Genomic DNA, 25,202 nt, shown 5'->3' on the forward strand with positions numbered 1-25,202 from the left:
AGCCGGCCTTCTCTGTCACGAAGAGTCTTGTTAGAGAAGGTTCTACAAATCTTGCAATCTGTGGCCTTGTGGTCAGGATATAAGCAATAAATACAATTGTCATGCTTATCTTCCACAAAAAGTCGTTTTTTCCCACAAGAGGCACAGGCCTTGAATAAGGCCTTCTTCTCCTTGTCAGACATGTCGAATTTTAGCAGGAAACTAGAAGAAATAATCAGAAAAGTTGAGAAAACTGAGCAGAGCTCAGTGGAGACTCCCTAGCACAAAGTGCGGTAGAAAAATCTGAGGCTCCGAGCTCTCTCAGGATGGTTCTATGGGGTGAGGCTGCTCTGATTGGTCCTGGCAAAAGTTTGGTCTCTTTTACAAAAAGAGGGTGATAGGATACAAAATGAGATGAGGCCTAGGCCTATTTGTCTCTTTTGTTTCTATGGTTTTTTATACTACCGAGGCTCCCATTCTGACGACGGGGAATGATACAAAGCATGGAAATCTATGAAAGTTCCAATACTGGGGCAACTTTACTTACAATTTCTTTAAGACTCGAGTCCTCCCTCCCAAAGCGTCCAGGAGAGAACAAAGGAGCTGCTGTGGGCATCTGCCCTGCCGGTTCCAGCTTTTTCAACGTGTCCTTACACCCTAGTGACAGCAAAAACTTCCACATATCCACATATCCGAAGTAATCTAAGCAGTGATACTACAACATCCAAACCTCACAGTGGGAATACAGTAAGATCCACAAGGAGGGATCCCTTACTGCAAACATGAGGAAAACACAAGCTTCATTAAAGAACCAGCATAGCTCCAAAGAAAGCGGATAGCTGTGATGTCACTGCAATAATTTTCAAAAGGATAGGGAGAGAAGACATAGTGTGAGGGAAGTTTTAAAAAACAAGCGGGTCACATGAATGTGTTTGATGGCTAATAGGACAACTCCAGGTCTGAAGTGGCACTTGTAAATGAGTGGATGGAGCAGTAAGCTCTGTCACTACTAAGGAGCCGATCCTGATCTCGCTCGGAAGGGCTCCGAACACGATCTGGCTGGAAAAAGTACGAGCCGTGCGCGCGTTCTCTGCCCGACTCGTACAGCTGTATGAGTAAGCAATTACGATGTGGAAAACGCAAAGTCACCGACTGCATTGTTTCCGGGTCCGAACCGCTCCGTTCACCTCGTCCGTAATAAAACTGTGCCGTGCAATGGAGGTGATTTCTGACCGAGCCAGTCAGATGCATACCTCGTACAGCCGGATCGAGCTGAATTTCCGGATCGCAAAATGTCTGGGTAGCTGCCTTTAGGGGTCCGCGTTGGACCCCCTCCCCCCCATCACCCGCAGCCTTACAACTCAGACACAGGGGTAGACCCAAGGGTCTCCTCAACACAAGCATGTATGGTGCGGATGGGCCCGACACGTACCCACTGTAGGGGGCTCCCTTGTGCACGACATACTCATTCAGTCAATGGGAGCCCATGTACGCTTCGTAGGACCAGCTCCCATTGACTTTTATGGGAGTCCGACCGAATCGAGTCTGGCAGTATGCGGCCACATCATACTCGCTTGGTAGGACTGCAGGAGTCCGGCTCGGTTGGAAAACACTCTGATTCCTGCTTGGTCGGAGAGCTTTCAGACCCAGATCGGAATCGGCCCCAAAGTGTTTGACTGGGCTGTGGTCAGAAGGTGACTTGAATTGGGGTCTTATTAACACCTGCAACTTTCAGATGTGGAACACATACCATGTAAGAATAGTGACGTTAAGACAACTACAATACTTGCAGCACTGAAAACACCACAGAGAAAATTAAGAACTGCTTATTTTTAAGTTTTCAGAAACATATTGGTAATCTTTGCAATATTTAAAAAAAAAAGCAATAAAAGAGGTCTTTGTAATGCTGAGGTAAGACAGGGAGGTTTAGTTTTAATCCATGGGAAGGATGAATAGATAGGAATAGAGTTGAGCCTGGAGTGGGGCAGAAACATAACAATATCAGCTTCTAAATAATGCAGAAACAGATCATTTACCTTATAATATTCTCATAAAAACTAGTTTAGCTCCTTCGCTGCGGGGCTAATTCCCTTGCGGTGCGGGGGGAGCCCAGCTCATCATGCTGCACAGCTGAGCCGAGCTCATGACGAACTGAGCTGATCATGACTCCACCCACTCCAGTGGAACGTCCGCACAGGAGGGTAATTAGCCCCACGTGGGCGTTCCGCGGCAGTTATGACGAGCTCAGCTCGTTATAAGCTCCGAAGGAGTTAAGATCTAAAATGCCTTTTACAAGGAGGCCAGTCAACCTGCCTACCCTTAAAGGTGCATTCAAGTACCTGGTCGAAAGAGTAACCACCAAATCAAGATCTCTCTTGCCAGAAATCAGTACTTGATTATAGAGCTTCCTTTTACGATGCAAATACAGACCAAATCATTTCAACCAAATATATTCCGGATTACAGTTGTCACATTATTGATTCTGACTATTAGTTCGTGAGGTTCAATAAAACCTAGGAATAGTGTTAAAAATTATTCATGTTAAGTTTCTATATACTCAACACTTCTTTTTTAAGATTAGATAACCCCATTCCACTTCCAAATCAAATATCAATTGAAGAATTCTTGGACTAGGGCATGGATTTCCCAGGCAACTTTAACACATTTCTTCAGGTTGTAGTCTGGACAATCAAGTAGGGAATACCCTGGTACCTTAATATCATAGACAAAATATGCACAACCAAAATATTGAACAATAAGTGAATACAGGGAAATATAGCTTTACTGCCCATAACCTCTCATCTACGTTCCTTAATGATATATATCATCACGAGACGTATATGTGGGGTTATGGATAGTAAAGCAAAGCTATATTTCCCTGTATGCACTTATTCTGATGAAATTATATATCATCAAGGAACATAAATGTGTTCGGTATACAAAATATATACCTACCTGTGGATATTTTTGTCCTTGATATTTTGCCTGTGATATTAAGGTATAACAATATTATCACTAAATATTCAGGACCCCCACTATTTCTTCAGAAAAAGCTGTTGTATATAAAATATGAATTTTCTTAGGGTTTCATATTGCCTTCTTTTAAATCTCTCTCAAAACAGTGCTTTTGTTGTTGTGAATAAAGATGGTCATGTACAAAGAGATTGATTTGAGAGGTGGGATGTGTGCATAACTTCATGTTATAAAGACAATAGATTGTGGGCTGATAAGGTACTCATTGGACCAGTGCTTCCTCTGCAGAGGAGTGTACAACCTGCAGGTTTAAAGTTGAGATCCTGGTAAATCCACCCAGTCTCTCATTCATCTGATGTCAATCTGTAGATATAGTGAAGCTCGGTTTGTCTAGGATGTCACTCAGAGGTGAAAACATCCTTGTAATTCACATTTTACTCATCTATAACTGTATGCTGCCTATGGCCTTCAAAATCATATGCCCCTGCTTTCAACCGCTATGCAAAACCAGAGGAGTACAAGAAGAACCATATGTAACATGGCCTCTCCCCCTGAAACAAATGTGAAAAATAAATACCTTACCTTCCATACTCAACCAGCCCCCCATCACCTTCCTTGCTTTCCTTACCCCTCCTGCATCAGTGCTTTATGCTTTGATTTAAAGCAGACAAACAAAGCTGCACTGACAGGCTTTCAGAGAGCAGAGTTAACCTCACCCGGAAGGCCATTATGACTTAGCAATAGTGAGTAACCAGGTTTTTTTTATAAGCCGTTGCTACCTTACAGCAATGAGTTACCGGATATAGAATTACGGTAGCCATAGCTAAGTTTACCACATATTCAGACTTATCCACTTCAAAGTACCTGCCCAAAACCTCTAACTGAAAATCTTCCATTCAGCCAATTACTTCGGATCAAATGGAAGGTATCTGATGAACAGACCTACATGGCAACAAGAAATGCATTTTTAACGCTCAGCAAGAGGTTATTACAATGAGACCCAGGTAAAGCAGTAGACATGAATAGGGTGTCATTCATACAGCAAAGCTCTTCAAATTTGCATCAAAAATACAACCGAAAAAAGATACCTTGCCCAAGGCAAGCACACACAATTAATACATTCATTATCAAACACTGGAACATTCTTGTAAACATGTGACTCTGATGCAAGCACTTGGCATTAAATCACTGTTAGATCATGGCAAGCATCTTAACAACATGACTGTACACTTACATCTTTTAGTGAAACTACCATATGGATTCTAGGTTTGACCAATAGAGCAGACAATTAAATTATGCAAATTATTCTTAAAGGAGCATTCCACTTACCACCATACACATCGGTTGTGCATATGATCTCATCACCTGCCTTTAACAAATGAGCAATATTCAGCGTTGCAGCTAGACCCGACGCATACGCTAAACCTAGAAAGAAAGAAAAAAAGAACAGATTAGAAACTAGTCAATGATAAATGAAAAAATACTTTCGGGAGTTTTGGACTTCTAAACCAGAAAACCATGGTTTCATTTACAATCAATAACACATAACACCTGTTTTATGTCCTAACAGCCAGAACTGCTGACTTTGAAACTGGGGAACCAGGTTCAAGTCTTTGCAACATCATGTGAATCTTCGCAAATCACTGCCCGCGCGACTAAAAAAATGAATGTGTCCTTGTATATTGTAAGCGGTGCTCATGTAAAGCGCTTCAATATCTTCAGGTCGCGTTAGTGTTATAGAAAACTGCATAAAAATATATAAACTGTTTATTATTAGGCGACTCTGGCCAGATTGTTTGAAGATCACTGGACTCTAATTTCTGTTAGCTCCATTTCAAATCCTGAACCGTTTTCTCATGTATACACCACTCACAGAAAAACAATTGTCAAGTATATGTTGATTAATTTGAAGTAACCGATTTTCATTGGGTCTAACAAATGTCTTGTATGCATTAATGGGTTATGAACATTATTGCTAAATTATTATTCCCTAACAAGAGACGACCTGGTATGGCATCAATATAATGAAAGAGTTAGAAAACAATATCACTCTTCGCTTTGAAAACTGCACGACAGGCCTGGGGCACGTTTTCCAGTAATTAGTGCCTGTGGCATCACTCCAAGACCTTCTACCTGTAGATTAGACAGACTATCTGTGACTCAAAGTAGTCAGGTGTTTATTAGCCGACAGACCTGTTATGAGGGTGGGATCCAATGGCGGTTACTGGAGACAGTTTGTAAAGGCAGGTTTTTTGGCCCTGTGGGCTGCGAGGTTCTGTAATTCTCGAGCCTGACTCCATTTTGTGTTGCCCTCACGTAGGCCTGTGAAAGAGGCCCGGCGAACAAGTGGCCTGGCCTTCTGAGTTCATGTGTACATTAACTAGGTTTCTTTCGACTCTGAAAGAACTGCAGAGAAACTGACCTCTTCACCTGAAACTGACCTCGCAAAGCCAATTTCCCTTGGTTTGATCCTTGTATAAGATTGCCACTTAATGTTCAGGACCTCGTTAACCTTTAGTTTCCTTGCACATGTTTTATCTTGTTCAGCATCTATTACTGTTTCCTTTATGTTCTGACATTACATGGGTTGTGATTTTCAATTATAAATTTGTCCGGCTTGCAAAGATTGAATTTGGGACATTCCTAATAATTAACTTTTGGGTTGGGTTACTGTAAATTGGTTTTTGTTAATGCGATACTCAGTTAGAAAATGTGCCCTATTGGTTAGAATTTTGCGCAGTGGGTGTACATTTATAATGAGAATATGGTGTATAAAAGGAGATGTCTTGCCTTAGTAATTTGAACAGTCTCCTATGAATATACATTGTGATGTACTGTTGGGATTTCTGTTCCTAGCTGCAGCTAATAAACTTGGTCTCTGACGCCACCCAGAAGTATTCCGTGTCTCTGTACACCAAGACAGGTGGAACTCGAAGATTTCAGGTGTGTCCCTGGCACCGCTGGGTTCTGACCCGGTTCTTCAACTGGCGCGGCCAACGTGGGGCAACTTCAGCGGTACCGGTCCAAGCACGAAGATTGTGAGGAGCCCCGTGAGGAAACTCTGGAGGAGGGCCCCCACTCCATCGACCCCTGCATGTCGAAAAGTGGACCGAAGGTCTTTTCTGCGAGGCTTCCCCTTTCCGACGGCTACGAAGGACTGCTGCCCTGACTGTCACCCTGTCTTGGACCCTCGTGTGACGATTTGTAAGGAGAGACGTTAGACGGTCTTCTGGTGGCGTGACAGATATTTTGGTTAAGTATAAGTGGGTCGCTCCCACGACTTTGTTTTGTTTCTTGGGTCTTGATTCGAATATTGCAATAGTCGAAGCAGAGGGGTTCGTATATTTACGAGTGTATCATTTTTTGATACCCTTTGAAGTTTGAAACCAGACTAGTGAGCAAGATGCCTGGTCTTGGTAAACTTGGTAAATGGTTTGTTTGTGGTCTTAATAGGGATTCTCGATTGGAGGATTCGTGTCCCATACCTCCGGTTGGAACTCCAACTTATGAGCTTTATTCGAAACATGGCATGGGTCCCATTACCTATAATGAGGTTTGGGTCCGCTACACTAGGAAGGACGGTGTTTTACGATGGCCCCCACATGGTAGTTTTGAAACAGAGATTTTAGATAACTTAGAAGTTGCGCTATTTAGGAAGAAAGCCCGGCCGGCGATGTTTGACTCTTTCCGCCTTTGGCGTGAGGAAGCCAAACAGCGAGAAATTAAGCAAGCTAAAACAGATAGGAAAGAAAGGAATATGTCAGTAATGCAAGCCGCTATGCAGTTTAAGGACGATGAAGAAGATCGTGCGATTGAAGTGTCAGATAGACAGCATTGCATGGCCATTGACAAATGTTATCCGGCTTTGCCACCTCCCCTTTCAACTGTGACTGAAGACTCTGAAAAGGATCCTTTGATGTCGCATCTACTGAGATTACCACCCCCTTATGTGCAGAGTGCTACAGCACCTCCGTTACCTCCAGTTGTTGCACCCCCTGCTGTTGTTCAGCCATTTGTTGCTCCACAAGTGGTTCTTCCTCCTGCGGTGCAGCCCCCTCTAGGGCCGCCAGCTTTGTTACCAGCCTTGCCTCAAACTCCTTTGACTTACACTGCCTTATCTTCATCTTCCCTTACTTCTGTCCCTATGACTCCTAATCCTCAGACTACTTTGTCTCCTGTCCTTATGTCAGCTTCTTCTCCTTCTGCTCGACAAAGAATGACTGAAACTGTCACTAGTCTTTTGTCTCCTCTCTTTGGGTCACTGACCCCTGTTTCTGAACGTAAGCAGAGACGTAGTCAGCTTCCTGGTCCCGAAGAGCGGGCAGTGTTAGATCTCCTTGCTCGTAGATGGGTTTCGAATGCTTCTAGGTACGGTTTACAAGTGGTTATGGATGTTTTTCTACAGTGGGAAGCACCAAGTCAAAGGTATGTTTTTGATGTCATATGTACCTTTCTTCGTCAGGAGTGGGAAGATAATGAGTTGGGTCCAATTCCGTTGGACTTGATTAATTTTCAGTCCAAATTTGCTAAGGGAACGATAGTGGGTTCATATGTTGAGGTAGCGGTAGAGACAATACTTACTTTCAGGTCTAGACTTCCACCTCAGTCATTGTTTGAACCTGACCCTTCTGTTAGGAGAAAAGTGAAGCAGTATCCTATGAGAGAGGTTCCCCCTGTATGGAGAAAAGAAGTTTTGGCTGATGCCGCTCATGGTATTGCGGCTGCACCAGCACATTTTCAGCGAGTGTGGGTACATGTCCCTTGGAAGAGAGCAGAGGTTTTGGCACTTAAGCAGACATTGCCTGACCCCCGTAAAAATCCTGCTGGTTAATACAAGGAGTTGTCTCAGACAGTTGATGCGTGTGTTATGAATTTAGCGGACATCGATATGTTGATGGGTAATGTAGTTCCTCAACCTTTGGGGGCGAAGATCCGTCACGAGGATCATGTGCAAAAGTTAGGAGAAACATGGGTTAATATCACTGCTGCAGATGGTAGACAGGTAGGAGGTGCTAAACCTGAGCCTTTAGTTGCAGAACTACCTGGTAGGATTGTTAATTTAATGAAAACTTTGATGCCTCCTTTGTGAGTGAATTGGGACAAGTTAGCAGCATGCAAACAAAAGAAAGATGAGAATGTGTTCGATTTCTTCACTAGGTTTGAAGAAACATTCATTGATCATAGTGGTCAGGACATGAGTACAGAAGATAGTCAGAGGTTGTTCGTAGATACATTTGTTTTTAATTTACTCCCCGAACTTTGTAATAAGTTAAAGGACTCTGAGAGTTCATGGGCAGTTTCTTCTTCGGCCCAGATATTGGCTACTGCACAATACTATGAGAATAGAGACATAGATGAGAAGGATAAAGTAGAGAAGAAGACTAGAGAATTAAAAACGAAAGTTCTTTTGCAACAGGCTTATCCGCCTCGCCCTAATCAGCGTCAGTTTCAGCAACCCCCACAGTTTCAGAAACCATTGCAGACGCCTGAGTCTTTTGTTCCGTGATTTCCGCTAGGCCCTAATCAGTGCGCTTATTGTAAAGAGGAAGGTCATTTCAAGAGTAGTTGTCAGGTCTTGCTACAACGTGTGAATGGTATGTCTGGTCTGAGAGGTCGTGGTGGTTACCAACAAGTACCTAGGGGTAGGGGGCGTGGTACGTTTCCTCAGAATGAACGTTCCTTTCACCCCCAGAATTCTGCAAATTATTTTGACCGACAGAATGTTCCGAACGTCCAGTCTGCTCAGTACTACGTTGATGATTATTATGTTGAAAGCGAGAGTGCTGGTTTTAATGATAGCTAGGACAGCCATGAACAAAGAGAGGGAGTAGTGTCCGTTCCAGTAGACCAGAGTGGGCCTTATGTTGAAGTGATTACATCAGGTGTGGCAGAACCTTTTCTTTTGGATACTGGTGCAACAAAGAGTTCTATCATGCACTCTAAACTCCCTGGCGCACCTTTGTCTGGCTTGACGAATGTGTCGGTAGGATTTTCTGGCGCCCCAGTTAGCAACCCGGTTTCGAGTCCTTTGCCCCTTTCTATTGGTCCTTCTGAATTGGAGGCTCCCCTTATTCTAACGACTGGTTGTGGTGAGAATTTGTTGGGTTTGGACTTGCTGAAAAGATTGCATGCGACATTATATTGTTCTCCGTTGGGAGTACATCTTACCTTGGGTAAAAAAGTGATCTCCCCGATGTATTTGTCTAAGGATTGCCTGCCGCTGGAATTGCTTTCTCTCCCTGATACACTTTGGGCTACGGGTCCTAATGATGTTGGTCTTTTGCAGATTCCACCCTACGTTGTTACGCTTAAATCAAATGCTAAATTGCCACGCATTCCTCAGTACAAAATTTCCAGTGATGGTGAGAGAGCTCTTTTAGCGATTATTTATGATTTGGTTGAGAAAGGTGTGGTTGAAGAAACGAGAGGTAATGTGTGTAACAGTCCTGTTCTGCCTATTCTTAAGCGTACTGACTCTTCTCAGCCACCTGTGTATCGATTTGTGATCGACCTTCGAGAGGTCAATAAGATTGTTGTGCCACAGTTTCCTGTTGTTCCGGACATTACTGCTTTATTGACTATGGTCCCTGCCTCAGCTGCTTGGTTTTCTGTGATTGATCTGAAGAATGCTTTCTTCAGTATTCCGATCGCTGAGGAAAGTAGGGATATTTTCGGCTTCTCTTTAGGAGGCCGCAGCTTCCGGTTTAAGCGAGCTCCTCAAGGTTATTGTGAGAGTCCCTCCATTTATAGTCAGGCTTTGAAAACTCAACTCGATACTCTTGTGTTGCCTTCTGGTGTTACTCTTATCCAGTATGTTGATGATCTGCTAGTGGCTGCTGATAATGAGGAGATTTGTAAAGAGGTTACCTTTCTTTGCTATGACATTTGTCTGACCTTCATCATAAAGTTTCCCCTTCCAAGTTGCAGTATTGTCAACAAGAAGTGACCTACTTGGGTCGTCTCTTATCGAAGGAGGGAAGACGATTGACCCCAGAGCGTATTGAAGCGATTGCCCAAATGACTGTACCATCCACACAGAGATAAGTGCGTGCTTTCTTGGGTATCACCTCGTATTGTCGGCAGTGGATCCCGAACTTTTCTTTGCTAGCGAAACCTTTGTTGGCACTTACTCTCAAGGATACACCACACCCTCTTCCTTGGTCTGATGAATGTCAGAAGAGTTTTTCTGAATTGCGTGATGCATTGTGTTCTGCTCCGGTGTTGGGTACCCCTGACTATAGTAAACCTTTTACACTTTATGTGCACGAGAGAGAAGGTTGTGCGTTGTCAGTGTTGACACAACAGTTTGGAGACAAGCAGCGCCCATGTGCGTATTTTTCGGCTACTTTAGATCCGGTAGCTAGGGCGTTGCCAGGTTGCCTAAGAGCTATGGCAGCAGCAGCTGTTTCTCTACGACAGTCTGCTGGTTTGGTATTGGATAATACATTGATTGTGATGGTCCCACATGCAGTGGATACCTTATTAAACAGGACGAAGACTCAGCACCTTACTAGTGCACGTCTGTCAGGTTACGAGTTGACGCTTTTTGCTAGTCATGTGCACATTAAGAGATACAACACATTGAATCCAGCTACATTGTTGCCGATTTGTGTAGAGACAGATGATCAAGAATAGCATGATTGTGTTCTTAGGACAGAGGAGGAAACAAAGGGTAGAATTGATTTGAAAGATACTCCTCTTTCAAACCCTGATGGTACCCTATGGGTAGATGGTTCATGCTTTAAGCTTCCGAATGGAGAGACAACTGCAGCATATGCTGTCACAACTTTGCACACGATTGTTGAAACAGCGCGTATGGCACCGAATTCAGCTCAGGCAGCTGAATTGATAGCCTTGACTAGAGCGTGTGTGTTGTCAAAAGGAAAGAGAGTGAATGTTTTTACTGATAGCCAGTATGCATTTGGCGTTGCTCATAGCTTTGGACGATTTGGACGATTGTGGAAAGAAAGAGGATTTCTTACTTCTCATGGTACGAAAATCCAGCATGGCCAATTAGTGAGTGAGCTTCTTGAATCGCTTACTTTTCCAACACAAATCGCCAATGTAAAGTGTAGTGCGCATAAAAAGGTTATAGATGATGTGGGTCGAGGGAATGCGTTTGCGGATGAAGTAGCGAGAGAAACAGCGAGAGATTTGACGAGTCGAATGTATGTTGCAGGTCCTGCAAGATGGGTTGTGGAAAGAGGAATGTGTGAAGATACAATAGAAAGTGTGAAGATGATTCAGGCAGAAGCTACTGAGAAAGAATTGAGTACGTGGAGAGAGAGTACGGGAATGTTGGATTCGACAGGCTGTTGGGTTGAGTTGTCAGAGCATCGGCGATGGTTGTTGCCAGATGCGTATGTGCTTCGAGTGGTTACTATGGCTCATGGGATGGCTCACATCAGCTCAAAAGGGATATGCAAGTTGTTGGCTCCGGTATGGCAGAATAGTGGAATTCCCAAATGTGCTGAGAATTTGGTTAAACACTGCATGATTTGCTTGATGCATAATCCTGGCAAGGGAACCCCAACTCCAGCTGGTCATTTTGCTCCTCCAACTTATCCGTTCAAGGTGTTGCAGATAGACTATATTCATATGGAAAGATGCAATAATTTGAAGTATGTCCTTGTGGTTGTTTGTGCCTTTTCCAGATGGATAGAGGCCTACCCCCTGAAGGATAATACTGCCTTGTCTACAGCCAAGGTTTTGCTCAAAGAGTTTTTCCCGAGGTATGGATTGCCGAGGATGGTCTGGAGTGATAACGGAAGTGAATTCGTGGGTCAGATTATGCAGAAAGTGTGTGCGGGTTTGGGAATTAGACAGAAGTTCCACGCAGCGAATCACCCCAAGTCAGCAGGCCTGGTCGAGTTCTATAACGGCACGTTAAAGCTGAAGTTGGCCAAGGTGCAAGCGAGCTCTGGTCTCACATGGCCCGATGCTCTACCATTGGCATTTTTGTCCACAAGAACGACAATACATTCTCGCGTGGGACTTAGCCCATACAAGATTGTTTTTGGACGCCCGGCGAATGTTTGGGGTGTGTTGAGGCCAAGAGAATACAGCGATATTGAGTACCCTATGTTGGTTGACTATTTACATGATTTGACTGCTAAATTGCGTGTTCTTCACCAACAGGTTCATGATACCTTACCTTCAGCTTCTGTTGAAGCTGGACATGCGATCCAACCCGGCGACTGGATTCTGATCAGGAACTTCCAGAGGTCCAAGAACCTACAGCCGAGGTGGACTGGTCCTTATGAAGTGCTGCTAGCAACGAGGACCGCTGTGAAAGTCTTCGGGAAAAAGAGTTGGGTGCATGCCACCCACACGAAAAGGATACCTCTGCCCTTACCGTATGATCAGTGGGTCCGGGAAGGTGTTGCCGATTCTGAGACTGAAAATGTCCCGAGATTTGTGCCTTTTAGTGATGCTCGTTTGAAATGGACTCAGTCGGAACGTGCGGATGATGACATTTTGCAAGAAGCTGTGCCACCGCATTTGGGACTGGACACTACGCATCCGGAGATTCTTTTTCAGGATCAAACTGTGCCGAATAAAGAACATTATAGTTTAAGGCAGAGGTCTAAAAAAGGACAAATAAAGTAATATTTTTTTGTGTATTGTGCTCTCTCAGACAAGAGACTATTTTTATTTTTGCTTTTTCGAACCACCATCCGGGTTCAGCTGCAGGGTCGTGGTATAAGACTTAAGGGGTGAACCGCGAATTGATGAAAGGTCTGTGGTTCTAGGTTGTCTAGGACGCCTGGACGCACACTTGAATGAAGAAGGAAAATTGCCGCGAGCAGCACGTTAGAGGATGGAGTCTTTTGTACCTGAGAGAGATGTTGAGAAAATAGACCTTAAAATGAAATTCTGTACATTGATGCGTAGCAAATGTTTTATAATATCATGTTTTTTAATGTTTTTAAGTATTACGATAGCTTATGTGGGATGGATTGTCTATGCTACACAACAGACGTTTGCACCCGCTTCCCAACCTATGCTTTCTTACACTACTGTTTCTTTGCATCAGTTCTATACGTTGCCTGAACATGAACAGACAAGGAGGTCAGAATTTGTCAACAACTCGTTCATACAGTTGTTGCATCAGCATCAGTTAGTAGTGAATACCACTAACTGTTGGGTTTGTGGTCTTATGCCGCATACGACCAATAAGGGTATGCCCTATTTGGTTTTGCCTTTTTCTTTTAATGGGTCTGTGTGGGCTTTACAGACTATGTTTATCTATGCAAATGAGATACGCCCTTCACGTTCCCTTAAGGATAACTCCAGCAATAGTGCCTTGATAAAGGGAATAGTAGATATGATCCGAGATATTGATGCATATAATGCAATCCCCAAGGATGAGATGCAGGCTTATGTTGGTTGGAATTTGACCGGATAAAGTACCAACTTGACTGAGAAGGAGAGACAAAAAAGGTCTCCCCAGATTTGGATTGTGCCCCATCAAGGTTATTTTTGTTTGCAAGGCACTGGTCAAAATCCGAAAGCTCAGCTAGGTAAGAGTGTGTGTGTTCACACCTATGTCTATTCGTCCCAGACTTCTCCACCGTTCGTACCAGCTAAAGGCACATATTTTGTTTGTCACGACAGAGCTTATACATGGTTGCCACCTGATTTTTCAGGTACATGTTATGTGGCGTTTTTGCTTCCCCCTACATATACTACGGCTCCGGACTATCATAGAACGAGATATGGTAGAGGGGTCTTCGATAAGGAAGATACTGCAGGACAAGAAGCAGGAGATTTCTTCAAGGGTTTCCTGCCCTTTTGGGGTCCTATGATCAATAGTAGGCATATTCGACAGCTTGTCCGCGTTGTTGAAGCTACTATTAACGAGACAGCAGGTGCTCTTAGTAATGTTACAGCTGAGCTTCAAACGGACCGCCTTATGACGTTGCAGAATCGTATGGTTTTAGACGTCATACTTGCAGATCGAGGTGGAGTATGCAAATTGATTGGATCTAGTTGTTGCATTTACGTACCAGATAATGCTCCTACAGTGTACCAAGCCATCTCTAGGTTACATAAGATCTCTGAGTCTATCCATGTAGACAAAGGAGACTGGTCATTGACGGGATGGTTTTGGGAATTGCTGTCTAAATGGGGATGGAAGATTTTGACATTCCTTGGTATGGTTTTGGCCATCCTTTTCTCTTGTTGTCTTTGCATCCAGTGTGGTCCCGCCATTTGTAGTCTTTGTGCTACTATGTGCGTTAGGAGACCTGTCCCGACAGAAGTAGAGAATAATAGGATGATGCTACAGCAACACTTAGATGTCCTAATGAAGATTGATATGGACCTAGATTCAGATTAACATGAGTTTAGGTTATTGCCTACGTAATGGCAAAAGGAGGGGCTGAGGTTCTGTAATTCTCGAGCCTGACTCCATTTTGTGTTGCCCTCACGTAGGCCTGTGAAAGAGGCCCGGCGAACAAGTGGCCCGGCCTTCTGAGTTCACGTGTACATTAACTAGGTTCTTTCGACTCTAAAAGAACTGCAGAGAAACTGACCTCTTCACCTGAAACTGACCTCGCAAAGCCAATTTCTCTTGGTTTGACCCTTGTCTAAGATTGCCACTTAATGTTCAGGACCTCGTTAACCTTTAGTTTCCTTGCACATGTTTTATCTTGTTCAGCATCTATTACGGTTTCCTTTATGTTCTGACATTACATGGGTTGTGCTTTTCAATTATAAATTTGTTCGGCTTGCAAAGATTGAATTTGGGACATTCCTAATAATTAACTTTTGGGTTGGGTTACTGTAAATTGGGTTTTTGTTAATGTGATACTCAGTTAGAAAATGTGCCCTATTGGTTAGAATTTTGCGCAGTGGGTGTACATTTATAATGAGAATATGGTGTATAAAAGGAGATGTCTTGCCTTAGTAATTTGAACAGTCTCCTAGGAATATACATTGTGATGTATTGTTGGGACTTCTGTTACTACCTGCAGCTAATAAACTTGGTCTCTGACGCCACCCAGAAGTATTCCGTGTCTCTGTGGAACTCGAAGATTTCAGGTGTGTCCCTGGCACCGCTGGGTTCTGACCCGGTTCTTCAGCTGTTGAGGAGGCAGGTACGTTGGAAGAGGCGGTTTACTGACCCTCATGCTGTAATTATAACAGAGTAGACATACAGTGCAGCGAAGTGGCTTCACATCACCATGTGAAGCCTTCAGACATTTCCGTTCTTTTATTCAGTGACTTACTAGATAGTTTGCCTCCACAGCAGCACTGAAGAACTACACATCCCACAAGGCATGCTTGTGCATGATAGGACAGACCCCTGGCAGCCTATCATACTGCGCCCTTCCCTGCCAATCCCAGACCTTGAAGCTGAGTCCGGAAGTGAGGTGGGCACCCCTAATGTTAGCGCTGGATAGGGAATTTCAGCACATACAGTCTTGGATCGAGGCGAGAAAACTGAAGAAGCCGGTTTATAAGGAGTAACGAAGTCTCTAGAGACAGCCAGAGGGTAAGGGCTTCTGAGGGGTCCTTGTTGCTGGAGTCCAGGGGTGAGGCTGGACCTGGGATGAGATTACAAGAACCTGATGCACACTGAGGGTGGGAGGTAAGGAGCTCTGCCCGAAGCTAATATGTGCCAGAATATAACCACTCAACAGTGAGCTGCTGTACACTGTGACCTTAACGTGAGAGGTTTTATCTAAAAGGCTTCAGGGAATGAGAGTGTCTGTGTGCTTTTTAAATTTTTCTTGTTGCAGTTCAGGCGCCTCTGGTATGATGCCATGGCCATTGTGTACAGCACGCTAGCAACATGGCTAGGACACATGCACAGTGCACATCTCAGCTCAAGTTATGTGCGCAAATGGAAGACAACTGAACAATTAAACAAAAAAGCATCTAAATTATTGTTCAAATAGGCCTATCTAGTGACCATATTGAAATGTGTTTTTGTCCTTAAAGAGTAACAAATATTGACCCGGGGCATTTATGGTGAGGTCTCGCTACGTAGCCTCTACAACACAACCTGGCAAGTTATTTGTGCAGGATGAATCAATCCAGCAGGACACAGATTCAGATTTTAAAAACTCACAACTGTCCTGTGTCATCACTTGTCACAAAGCAGGATTTTATCTGGAAATCCTTGCGACCAGATGCAAATGCAGACTTGGAGACCTGCAGAATACCGCAGATTAGGAGGACCGGTGGCGGCCGAGCACTATGCTGCACACGGAACTCTGCAGAATTTCACTTTTTTAGATAACTTTGCAGAATTCCTTAGAGTTGAACTCCCTGAGTTGCACCCACCCCTACGGAAAACCCAAAAAAGGAACACTTTGAAAACACTTTCAATAAGATTTATTATGTAAATGAATGTCATTCCTATGGAACATCTATAAAACAGAATATCAGAAAACTGAGAAATGAGTGTGTTGTTCTTTCTGTGCCAATATTGTTTAGGAGAGTCCCATATGTTACTTGCGATATAAAATGAAAGTACTAAAGACCAGGCCAACTAATTCAGTCAGCACTTGAAGGTGTATAGAAACTGTAACCAAAAATCTAATGAAAAGTTTGACCTGAAGTCGCTGATAAGGTGAACAAAAATTAAACAATACATGATTTACATGGTGTGTCATACCACATGCTAATTCTACAAACGCTAACCTCCTCGTTCAGTTATTAGTGCAATTTGTCCACAGGTAGTTATCCTCTTGTCTCAAGTAGTAATTAGCCAGTGCCTCGTTCTAGATTGAATCTATCATCTGACATGGAATCTGACATGTGTCAGATTCCATGTAGTTGTTCAAAGGGGAGCATTCCAAGGTTGGTCAGTTGCCTTCTGACCAGCTAGGGAGTGTCTGTCAGTGTGTGTGCTCTGATAATAAACGTTGAAAAAACATACCTGCTCGTACTTCCCCTTTACAACATCTTCCCAAAGGGTCCACCTTTAAACAGGTTCTAACTCCATAATAAATAGTGGTTTCAACCATCTTAAATTCAGACTACAGTAACAGGTAAACTGGTTTATTAAAGAAATAGGAATATAATGTGCGCTTACAATATTTGGCTCCATCCAGCGCTGCAACAGCTTTCTCCAAACAATTCCGGGTAGGATTACCACTACGACTATAGTCGAAACCCTAGAGGGAAAATAAATGTCTTGAGTATTCGTATGGTAATTTAATTTACATCACTAATGGTAGAATACCGTTATGGGAAAGAACATACTTTCAAAACACAGAATGGGACAATAAATAAGGACATTTTGAGATCAGTGCACTGATGGAATTGTCTACTGGATTATTGGAAGCATCTAAAATGAAATCGGTTTGAAATATATTAATGAACAGAGCAGACATCTCCTAATCCAATGCAAAATATCAACACCAGCATTGCTTAATAAACACATCACTAGAGAACAAAGTTTAGAAAAAGATAAAGGACATTCAGAAAAAATAGTTCATTTCAATTAGATCACTCAGCAACATCAGATTCGTAGTTAAATCTACACATTTCTGGTTAACTAAGCATGTTTGACTTTAGCCACATATACAACAAAGACAACAAATCATAACTATTAAAAGGCCAGCTCAAAGCACACCTATTACTAATATTCATTAAAAATGGTTTGCGTGTGAAACTCCACAGAAAAAAATCCTAATTCAGTGAGGTTAAAATGACAAATATTTGTACTGAAACGATAGTTCATTTTTTCAAAGCACTGCACAGCTGGAAGCTGCGACAGCGACAGAGGCGAAACGGTTGTGAATCCGAGACGACCACTGCAGGAAAGGTGCTTAATTAGGAAGAGTATCCTGAAAACGTCTTCCATGAGAGCAACGAACAGAAGGGGGCAAGATGGTAACACCTTGACGGAAGACACACACATTTTATTGAACAAGCCAACAGGTTTGCAGGAGACACTTCCAGGTCTGTGAAATTTGATAGCAACCTCAACAACTTCCAGATACAATGAGGTATGCTTAACATGTTCAAAACTTGGCCTACCGTCAGTTTGCATCTAGTAGTGTTGACTCATTGCTGTCTCAACCTTTAGATCTTTCAAAAACTGAATGCTCAGTTCAATAGGTGCCGGTACTTTGACACATCCAGCTTTTGAAGAACCTCATTTGGACTGGGATCAAGTCTGGACACCTAGAGACAAGGTAACACATCTTGAGCTTATTCCTCCCCTTTTGATTGTACCAGTATCAATAGATAGGGCCAAGCATTAAATATCCTGCTCCAAACCACCAGACACACTCAGAGGGATGGGGTGAGGCACAATTCTATGGCACTCAGGCCATTTCTCTGCAAAGGGACTGAGACTGAGCACCAACGATCAGACACTTCTACACATTTTATAAAGGTGGCTTCTCATTCAATCATCTACCCCAGCAAGCAGAGAATCATCTACCTAAAAAGCCATGCAAACAATCTAACTGTTGAGGACACCTCACTCCATGTCATCAGAAAACCACTGTCCTGATTTAAAACTGTGTTCTAATTGAAGGTCCTTCCACATCTGGTGGAAGTGTCAAATCTGTAGGAGAATTTACCAGTGTAGTCTCCTCCACTCACAAATTCCAGTGATGAGGGAAAGTCCACAAGTGGACTCTGCCACAAATCAAAGTCATAACGTGCTAGTCCAATTCAGGTATATAAAGCAACAATGTAAGTTCCAGAAAACATTAATCCAAATAATGTGGAAAGTGGAGTGGAAATATGGTGTAGTACCAGCATTGAGGGGGGCGGGATTGAGGGTAGGGTGATGTCAACCTCAACTTCAGATCCAGTTCCATTTTACATGTGATGATGTGGCAAATCTAGACATTCTACTGTTCCACAGTCATGAAGTTTAAACCTCCATATGGCATCAAGCAAAGCGTCTGGTTGCCTCTCTGGGGTATCATTGCTACACACATGGCACAAATATAAAGTAATAGATCTTGGGTCTAAGTATTTTCACACGTTGAAATAGGTTTTTGGGCATGGGTGGTGGTTAATCAATCTCCAGATGCAGCAGACCAATCGAGAGTAATAGTAACATTTGGAGTTTGCAAAAAAGAAATTGAGCAACACTACTAAATTTATTTCAGATTAGTAAATCATCATTATTTCACATATTTACAGGCTGGAATTACAACTACCATGAAACCACAGCATTTTAAAGATTAAATCTACTATGATGTACTTAGAATACTTTTGTTAGTGGGAAGAAGCACTTCAAACCATGCAACTTAAAACACAGGCAGTAAACCTCCAATGATATAGAAAACAGAAGTCTGACAAAAAGCAGATGAAAAAGATGTACCTTGCTATAAATCCACTCTGCCCATAAAACTCCTTTGGATCTAAAGAGGTACATCACAGGGATGAGGGCTCAAAAGTAAACCGGGCCTGAAGAAGACTGAGATCAGATTTTCTGTGTTAAGTGATCAATTATAAAAGATCCTTGAAGACCAGAGTATTCAGTAATGACAAAAAAGGTTATCAGCAGTTTTGAAGACATATCACAAGGCTCAATGTAAACACGAAATGGGAATATAGTCTTGTTGATGGTGTTTTGAGAGTTATGCAAAATGATGCAAGCTTAAAGATCAGGTGGGGTAGGCAATTCTGGGCTCTACTCTAGCTCTGTCCCAGAGGTCCAATGTTCTAAGCAACAATAAGTAATTTTTTGGAGCCAACAGTTTATTTTCATATGAATGACAATTCAAAAACTAATTGCAGATGTAGAAGCAATTTTTTTTTATTTGTGACAAAGCATAGGCAGATCTGTGCTTACTTTAACTTTTGTTTGCCATCAGCTGGAACGAGTTTCAAAGGTGGCCTCATAACTTTTTCATAGCATCTCCTCCCATCCTTGCCTCCCCCGCGCCGCCAATCAACACTCATCCCATCCACTCTCTGCACCTCATCTACAAGCTCAGCCCACCATCCTCACACCCTCATCAGTAGCCACAAATTTGACCTCGTCTTCTTGCTTACTCCCTCTGTATATCCACTCACCCACCTTCTAATCTTGCCAAAAGAAAAAACAACACTTTTTAGTTACATGAATGAAACAAAATAATCACAAATGAGTCCGTGCTTTTTAGAGGGAAAAGAATAGAGTTCGAAGGCAAGAAAAAAAAACACGCCTAAGGTTTAGGTACAAACCAGTGTATGAATGAACACCTTAACCACTAAGCCTCGCAATCAAGGTGGTAAAGACCGAGGATTCTGCAGACCCGTTTCACTACCGCGCGTTCCTTCGAAGGGTTAACAAGACTCGAGATTAAAACAGAAGTTAATGCAATTGAGTGGAAATGTAAAATTGGACATTTGTGGCTCATCTATTTTTCGTTCTTATCTGAAGAGTGAAAAACATTTGAGAACTCAGTGTCTTCCCCTGTTACAATGTTGCCATTCAGATGCTATGTTACCAGAGGGGCCGATTCAAACTGAATTAGAGCTAAACTTGTGAATGGTGTATTACAAATGTTTTAAACCTCCGATGGTAAACATTCAGATCCGATTATGTAAGCTTACTTCAAAAGTTATTAACTTATTTTTGACGGGAAGCCAATTTTGTATTTTTTGATGGTTAAAAAAGTTATTTCATACACAGTCTTTGAAAAGAATGCTGAATGGATGTTTCCTTACTGTTGCATTTTATTAGGAAAAAAATGTGTGTTGACGGCGTTGTCCCTTCCGGCTCAGATTTATATGCACCTCTGTGGCTTGCAGAGATACCAGAGTTTCAAACACAGTCCAAGAGGTTTTGGCAGCATGAGAAGTGGCTGGCCTACCCCTGAGGGGGTTTGGGTAGCATGGTATGGCACACAGAAACAGCCCAATCTTCAGTGGTAAATACTTGTAAAAGAACATCAGTGATTGCTCCAATGGTTAGAAACCGTGCCTGCATTCACCACTAGGGTTCTGCAAGGGTGACAGTGATCCAATCCGGAGCAGACGCCCAGCATTTTAATCCCAATGGAACCCTGACCAATGTGATCTACAAAGGGGTAGGGTTCTGATGTTATATGTATATATGCTAACATACCCGATTTATGCAGGACACTCACGATTTTAAGGCCAGGAATGGATTTAGTATAGTTGTGTCCAGTTTAAAATTGCCTCCACTGCAATGTGAATCAAAGGGGGGAAATACATTCTCCAGATTCTATTTAAAAAATGTTCTCTTTCCTGTTCCCAAATTTTGGCCATTAAGCATATGTGAAGACAAGACAAGAATTATGCTATCGCTGTCTTTTTTGTCACTGCGCCTACTTGTGAAATTGAGGCAATGAAGGATTGAGAAGTTGGACCACAAAAAGCATTAGATGCTGGTGTGGTCACTCCATTTTCTACTCATGAATGGGTAGAAAACTGAGTGAGTGCAGTAAGGACAATGAGCGAAATGCAGCAAGAACATTCTTGCACATCAGTGAATTAGAAAAGTGAGAAAAGACGTGGTCATGAAAGCACGCATGATACCTGCCTGTTTTGAATCATTTATTAAATAGATGAACCCAAGGTAAGTATGAGCATAATAAGTTACTAAGGGTGAAGGGGTCAACAGTTATTTCGGTTATTTATTAATTTTTAGACTTCTTAAACGGAGTAATGATACTACGTAAACACTAGCTCCCCTGACAGAGCGCCCATGCTCCACCAATGAAATGCCTCTCTGATACAAGGTAATTCAAGGCACAGCTACGCATTGTGTTCCTTTTTTTCACTAAGCCCTGCAAATTAAGTTTTGCACAGTTTAGTAAATCCCAAATTCCATTTTGTGTTGGGCTGCATCCAAAGAAAAATGACACAATCCTGATGCAAAATGATAGTGTTTGACTTGCCCCTTTTTTGCAGGGTCATCCCAGAACTTTTTGCCTTCCTCCTGTATTTTTTTCTGACTTGCTTTTGGTGGTTTTCCGATTCTTGTCCCTTTACCAGTGGTGATCAGTGCAAAAAGTGCATATGCTCTCTTTTGGAAATTGATGTTATGGATTAGTGAATTTCATGTATGGCTATTTGATTTACTTATCAGACCCTAGTACCGTGCACCATATGTGCCCAAGGCCTGTAAATCAAATGCTGCTGGTGGGCTTGCAGCACTGATTGTGTGACCCACAAAAGCATCCTGTAAAATGTGACTCAGGCCTGCCATTTCAGAGTCTCTGTGAAGTCTGGGACTGTTATGTCGACTTGGCAAGTCAGTCTCTAAAGGTACCACCGTGGGAAGGGTGCATTGTATGTAAAAGATAGGACATGCCCAGGTGTGTGTGTGGCATGGCCTGATAGTGAAATACTGCCAATTTCGTTTTTCACTATTGCAAGGCCCATAGGCCAGAATGGGCAGTGAGTTTATAACATCTTATAAACATAACTGGCCCTAGGAACAAGATAGGAAAATAAAGTTTAGAATGCCTAAACTCAGAATGTTAAAGTGCATCTTTTAGTGTGGTGATTTTTACATTCTGTGTTTGAAAATACCACTTTTAAAAAGGAGGTATTTTCTTGCCTAACCATCCAGTATGCCTCTGCTAGGTTTGTGTATTGCATGTCTGGCTTATGAGTGACCGGAGCTGGGAGAGGGCTGCGGCTCCGGCAGTCTGATGAGTCAGGGCAGGGCTGAATGGGACCTGGGTTGAATTTAGAGTAGGGGGAGGAGATTTCCTTTCCCCTGTCTGGGATGGGCCTGCTTCCAACAATGCTGTCTCCACCTCCTGCCAGGCAGCTGCACCAGTGTGGGCATAACTGGTTTTGGCCAGGTACAGACACTCTCTGTTTTCAGAAGACAAATAATGTGTGTGTCTAAAAAGGGGGCCCCCAGAACTTTGGATAACTTCTGGAAATCAGAGGAACCTTTGCCAAGGAGAAAAACCGGAGAAGCTGAGGAGGAAAACTGCCCCTGTGCTGCTTGCAGTCTGGGGTTGGCCTTCAGTGGCTGCTTGCTGCCAAGGAAAGGAGAAGAAGGACTTTGCTGTTTGCTTTGTCACCTGCTTGAAGAAAAAGATCTCAAAGGGCTTGAAACTTTGCTTGTCTCCTGTCTGAAGTCTCAGGGACACAAAGACTTCACCACCAGCTCCCCTGAATTTCCTTGCTGGGAATTCTAACCTGCAAAGAGGTGCCTACTGCTCTTTAGGACCTCTAGAGACTGTTTGTCGCTGGGAGCAGGAAGATCGACGCAACGATAAGAAGCGTGTAGCTTCTGCACTGATTCTCGACGCATTGCCGAGCCGCAAGGAAGAAGCTCGCCGCATCCGCACTTGGTTCCAGCGCCTCGCTAAGCAACCAGGAAGAAGCGCGCCGCATCCACACCGGGTCCTGACGCATCGCCGAGAAGACCGTTGCAGCACCTGCCGTGCGGTTGCAAAAGTTCATGCATCTTACCGGACCGTCGCATCGCATCAAGCCGCCATTTTGTCGCATCGCACCGCATCGTCACCACGCATCAAGGCGCCATCTTGTCGCATCGGAACCGGAACGCAGCAAGAAACAGATGCATCCCCTCCTCTTCGTTAAGGAACCGACGCATCACCTCCCCTGTGCTGCAGTAAGGAACCGACGCATCACCAAACTCTTGCCTTTGCTAAAAAAGCCTTCTCTTGATCCTCAGATCCCTACAAGCTACAGGCCAATTTCGCTACTCCCAGCCATGGCCAAAGTCTGTGAGAAGGCGGTTAATAAACAACTTACCTCCTTTGTGGAAGACGAAGGCTTGTTTCATCCAGCCCAATCAGGATTTAGGGCCAGTTATAGTACTGAGTCTGCCTTGGTTGAAATGAAAGAGGCCATCAGAGAGTGTTTGGACGCTGGCGGCAGAGCAGCTCTGATTCTATTATACCACTCTGCGGCATTTGATACCGTCCCTCACTCATTGCTTCTGGCCCGCCTGTCTGACATTGGGGTGACAGGTTCCGCATTGAGCTGGGTTGGCTCATTTTTGGACCAACGCTCTCAGCAAGTATGGATGCCCCATTCTTCTCTACATCATGAGCTCTGTCCACCGGAGTCCATCAGGGCTCCAATCTGAGCCCTCTCCTTTTTAATATATATATGACCCCTATGATTTATTTGACAGAGGAGCTGGGTGCCAAGATCATCGCCTACACTGATGATACCCAGCTCCTCTTTACTTGGAGTAAAGATGACTCTTCTCCTGTTCAAGCCAGAGCTTGCCTGTCAGCCGTTTTTAAATGGCTTCATGCTGCTGAGCTTAAGTGCAACGAGGACAAGTCTGAAATCCTCTTGTACGGTACCTTTCCCTCTCCGTTCAAAGAATCCCTCTGGCCGGCCGAATATCCTCTACCCAATTCAGATGGCCAACCTGTAAAATATCTGGGGATTTGGTTTAATGAGGATCTTAGGTTTACCACTCAGATAAAAAAAATTGCAGGACAATGTCTTGGTACCGTAAGATCACTTAGGAAGTTTCTGCCACTTTTACCACAGCCTGCCAAAGAGATGGTCACCTGCGCCCTAATACTGTCGCGTATTGACTACACAAATGCACTTTATGTTGGCGTTCCTGGGTACCAGTTGAAAAAACTCCAGTCTATCCAGAATGCAGCAGCCAGAGTTTTACTGAATATCCCTCGAAGATCAAGCATACAACAACATCTGCGTGATCTCCATTGGCTGCCAGTTGCGGAAAGAGTGAGATTTAATGCCCTTACCATGGCGCATGCAGCCCTGTAGCAGTCCGGCCCTGGCTATCTCAGGAAGTGTTTTAATTATACAAAAACCACACAAGGTAGCAGGCACCGATTGAGTAGTTTCTTCAAACATACTGGAATTGCCTAAATGTTTCCCCTCTAATAAGTATATTAACAGGTCTGATATAGCGTTTGCTGTGCCACTCTTGCAAATTTGCAATGCTTGAAGGAGGTGGTGGCTGTTGCTGCTTGGGTATATGAGGCGGATACCGCTGTGCAAGAAGCCAACCCTCGTCATTAGTGCCTGGGGGTGTGGTGGAATCATGTGTTCTCCCTGAAGTGAGGGGTGAGAGGAGGCCTATAGAAAGGAAACTAGTAGTGGACAGAAAGAGCAGGTCTCTGCATCCCATGGGAATCACCTTAGATGGTGTCGCACGGGGAGGTCCATCTAAGCATCGAATGAATCAAACTTAATACAGATGTTCAAAAACATAAGATGAGATCTAACAAAGACACATACATGTCTTAGCAAAAAAATGTGAGTCAATTGTGTTTCGTAGCAGAGTACAATCATCCATAATGCTGGCAACGGTTGTATGGGGAAATCTGAACCAC

General features: G+C 43.4%; 1 protein-coding gene across 1 annotated transcript in view; it reads right to left on the reverse strand.

The window, feature by feature from the left end:
- Positions 1 to 25,202, reverse strand: part of CTH (cystathionine gamma-lyase) — a 204,559-nt gene that overhangs the window by 108,704 nt on the left and 70,653 nt on the right. Inside the window, exons 2-3 of the mRNA XM_078668721.1 lie at positions 17,000 to 17,081; positions 4,282 to 4,377 (exon numbers count right to left, since the gene is read on the reverse strand). Of these exons, the coding sequence (XP_078524847.1) occupies positions 4,282 to 4,377; positions 17,000 to 17,081 (178 nt within the window). The remainder of the gene's footprint in view (positions 1 to 4,281; positions 4,378 to 16,999; positions 17,082 to 25,202) is intronic.

The sequence above is a fragment of the Lissotriton helveticus genome, chromosome 1_2 (assembly GCF_964261635.1).
Source record: "Lissotriton helveticus chromosome 1_2, aLisHel1.1, whole genome shotgun sequence".
Taxonomy (NCBI): Eukaryota; Metazoa; Chordata; class Amphibia; order Caudata; family Salamandridae; genus Lissotriton; species Lissotriton helveticus.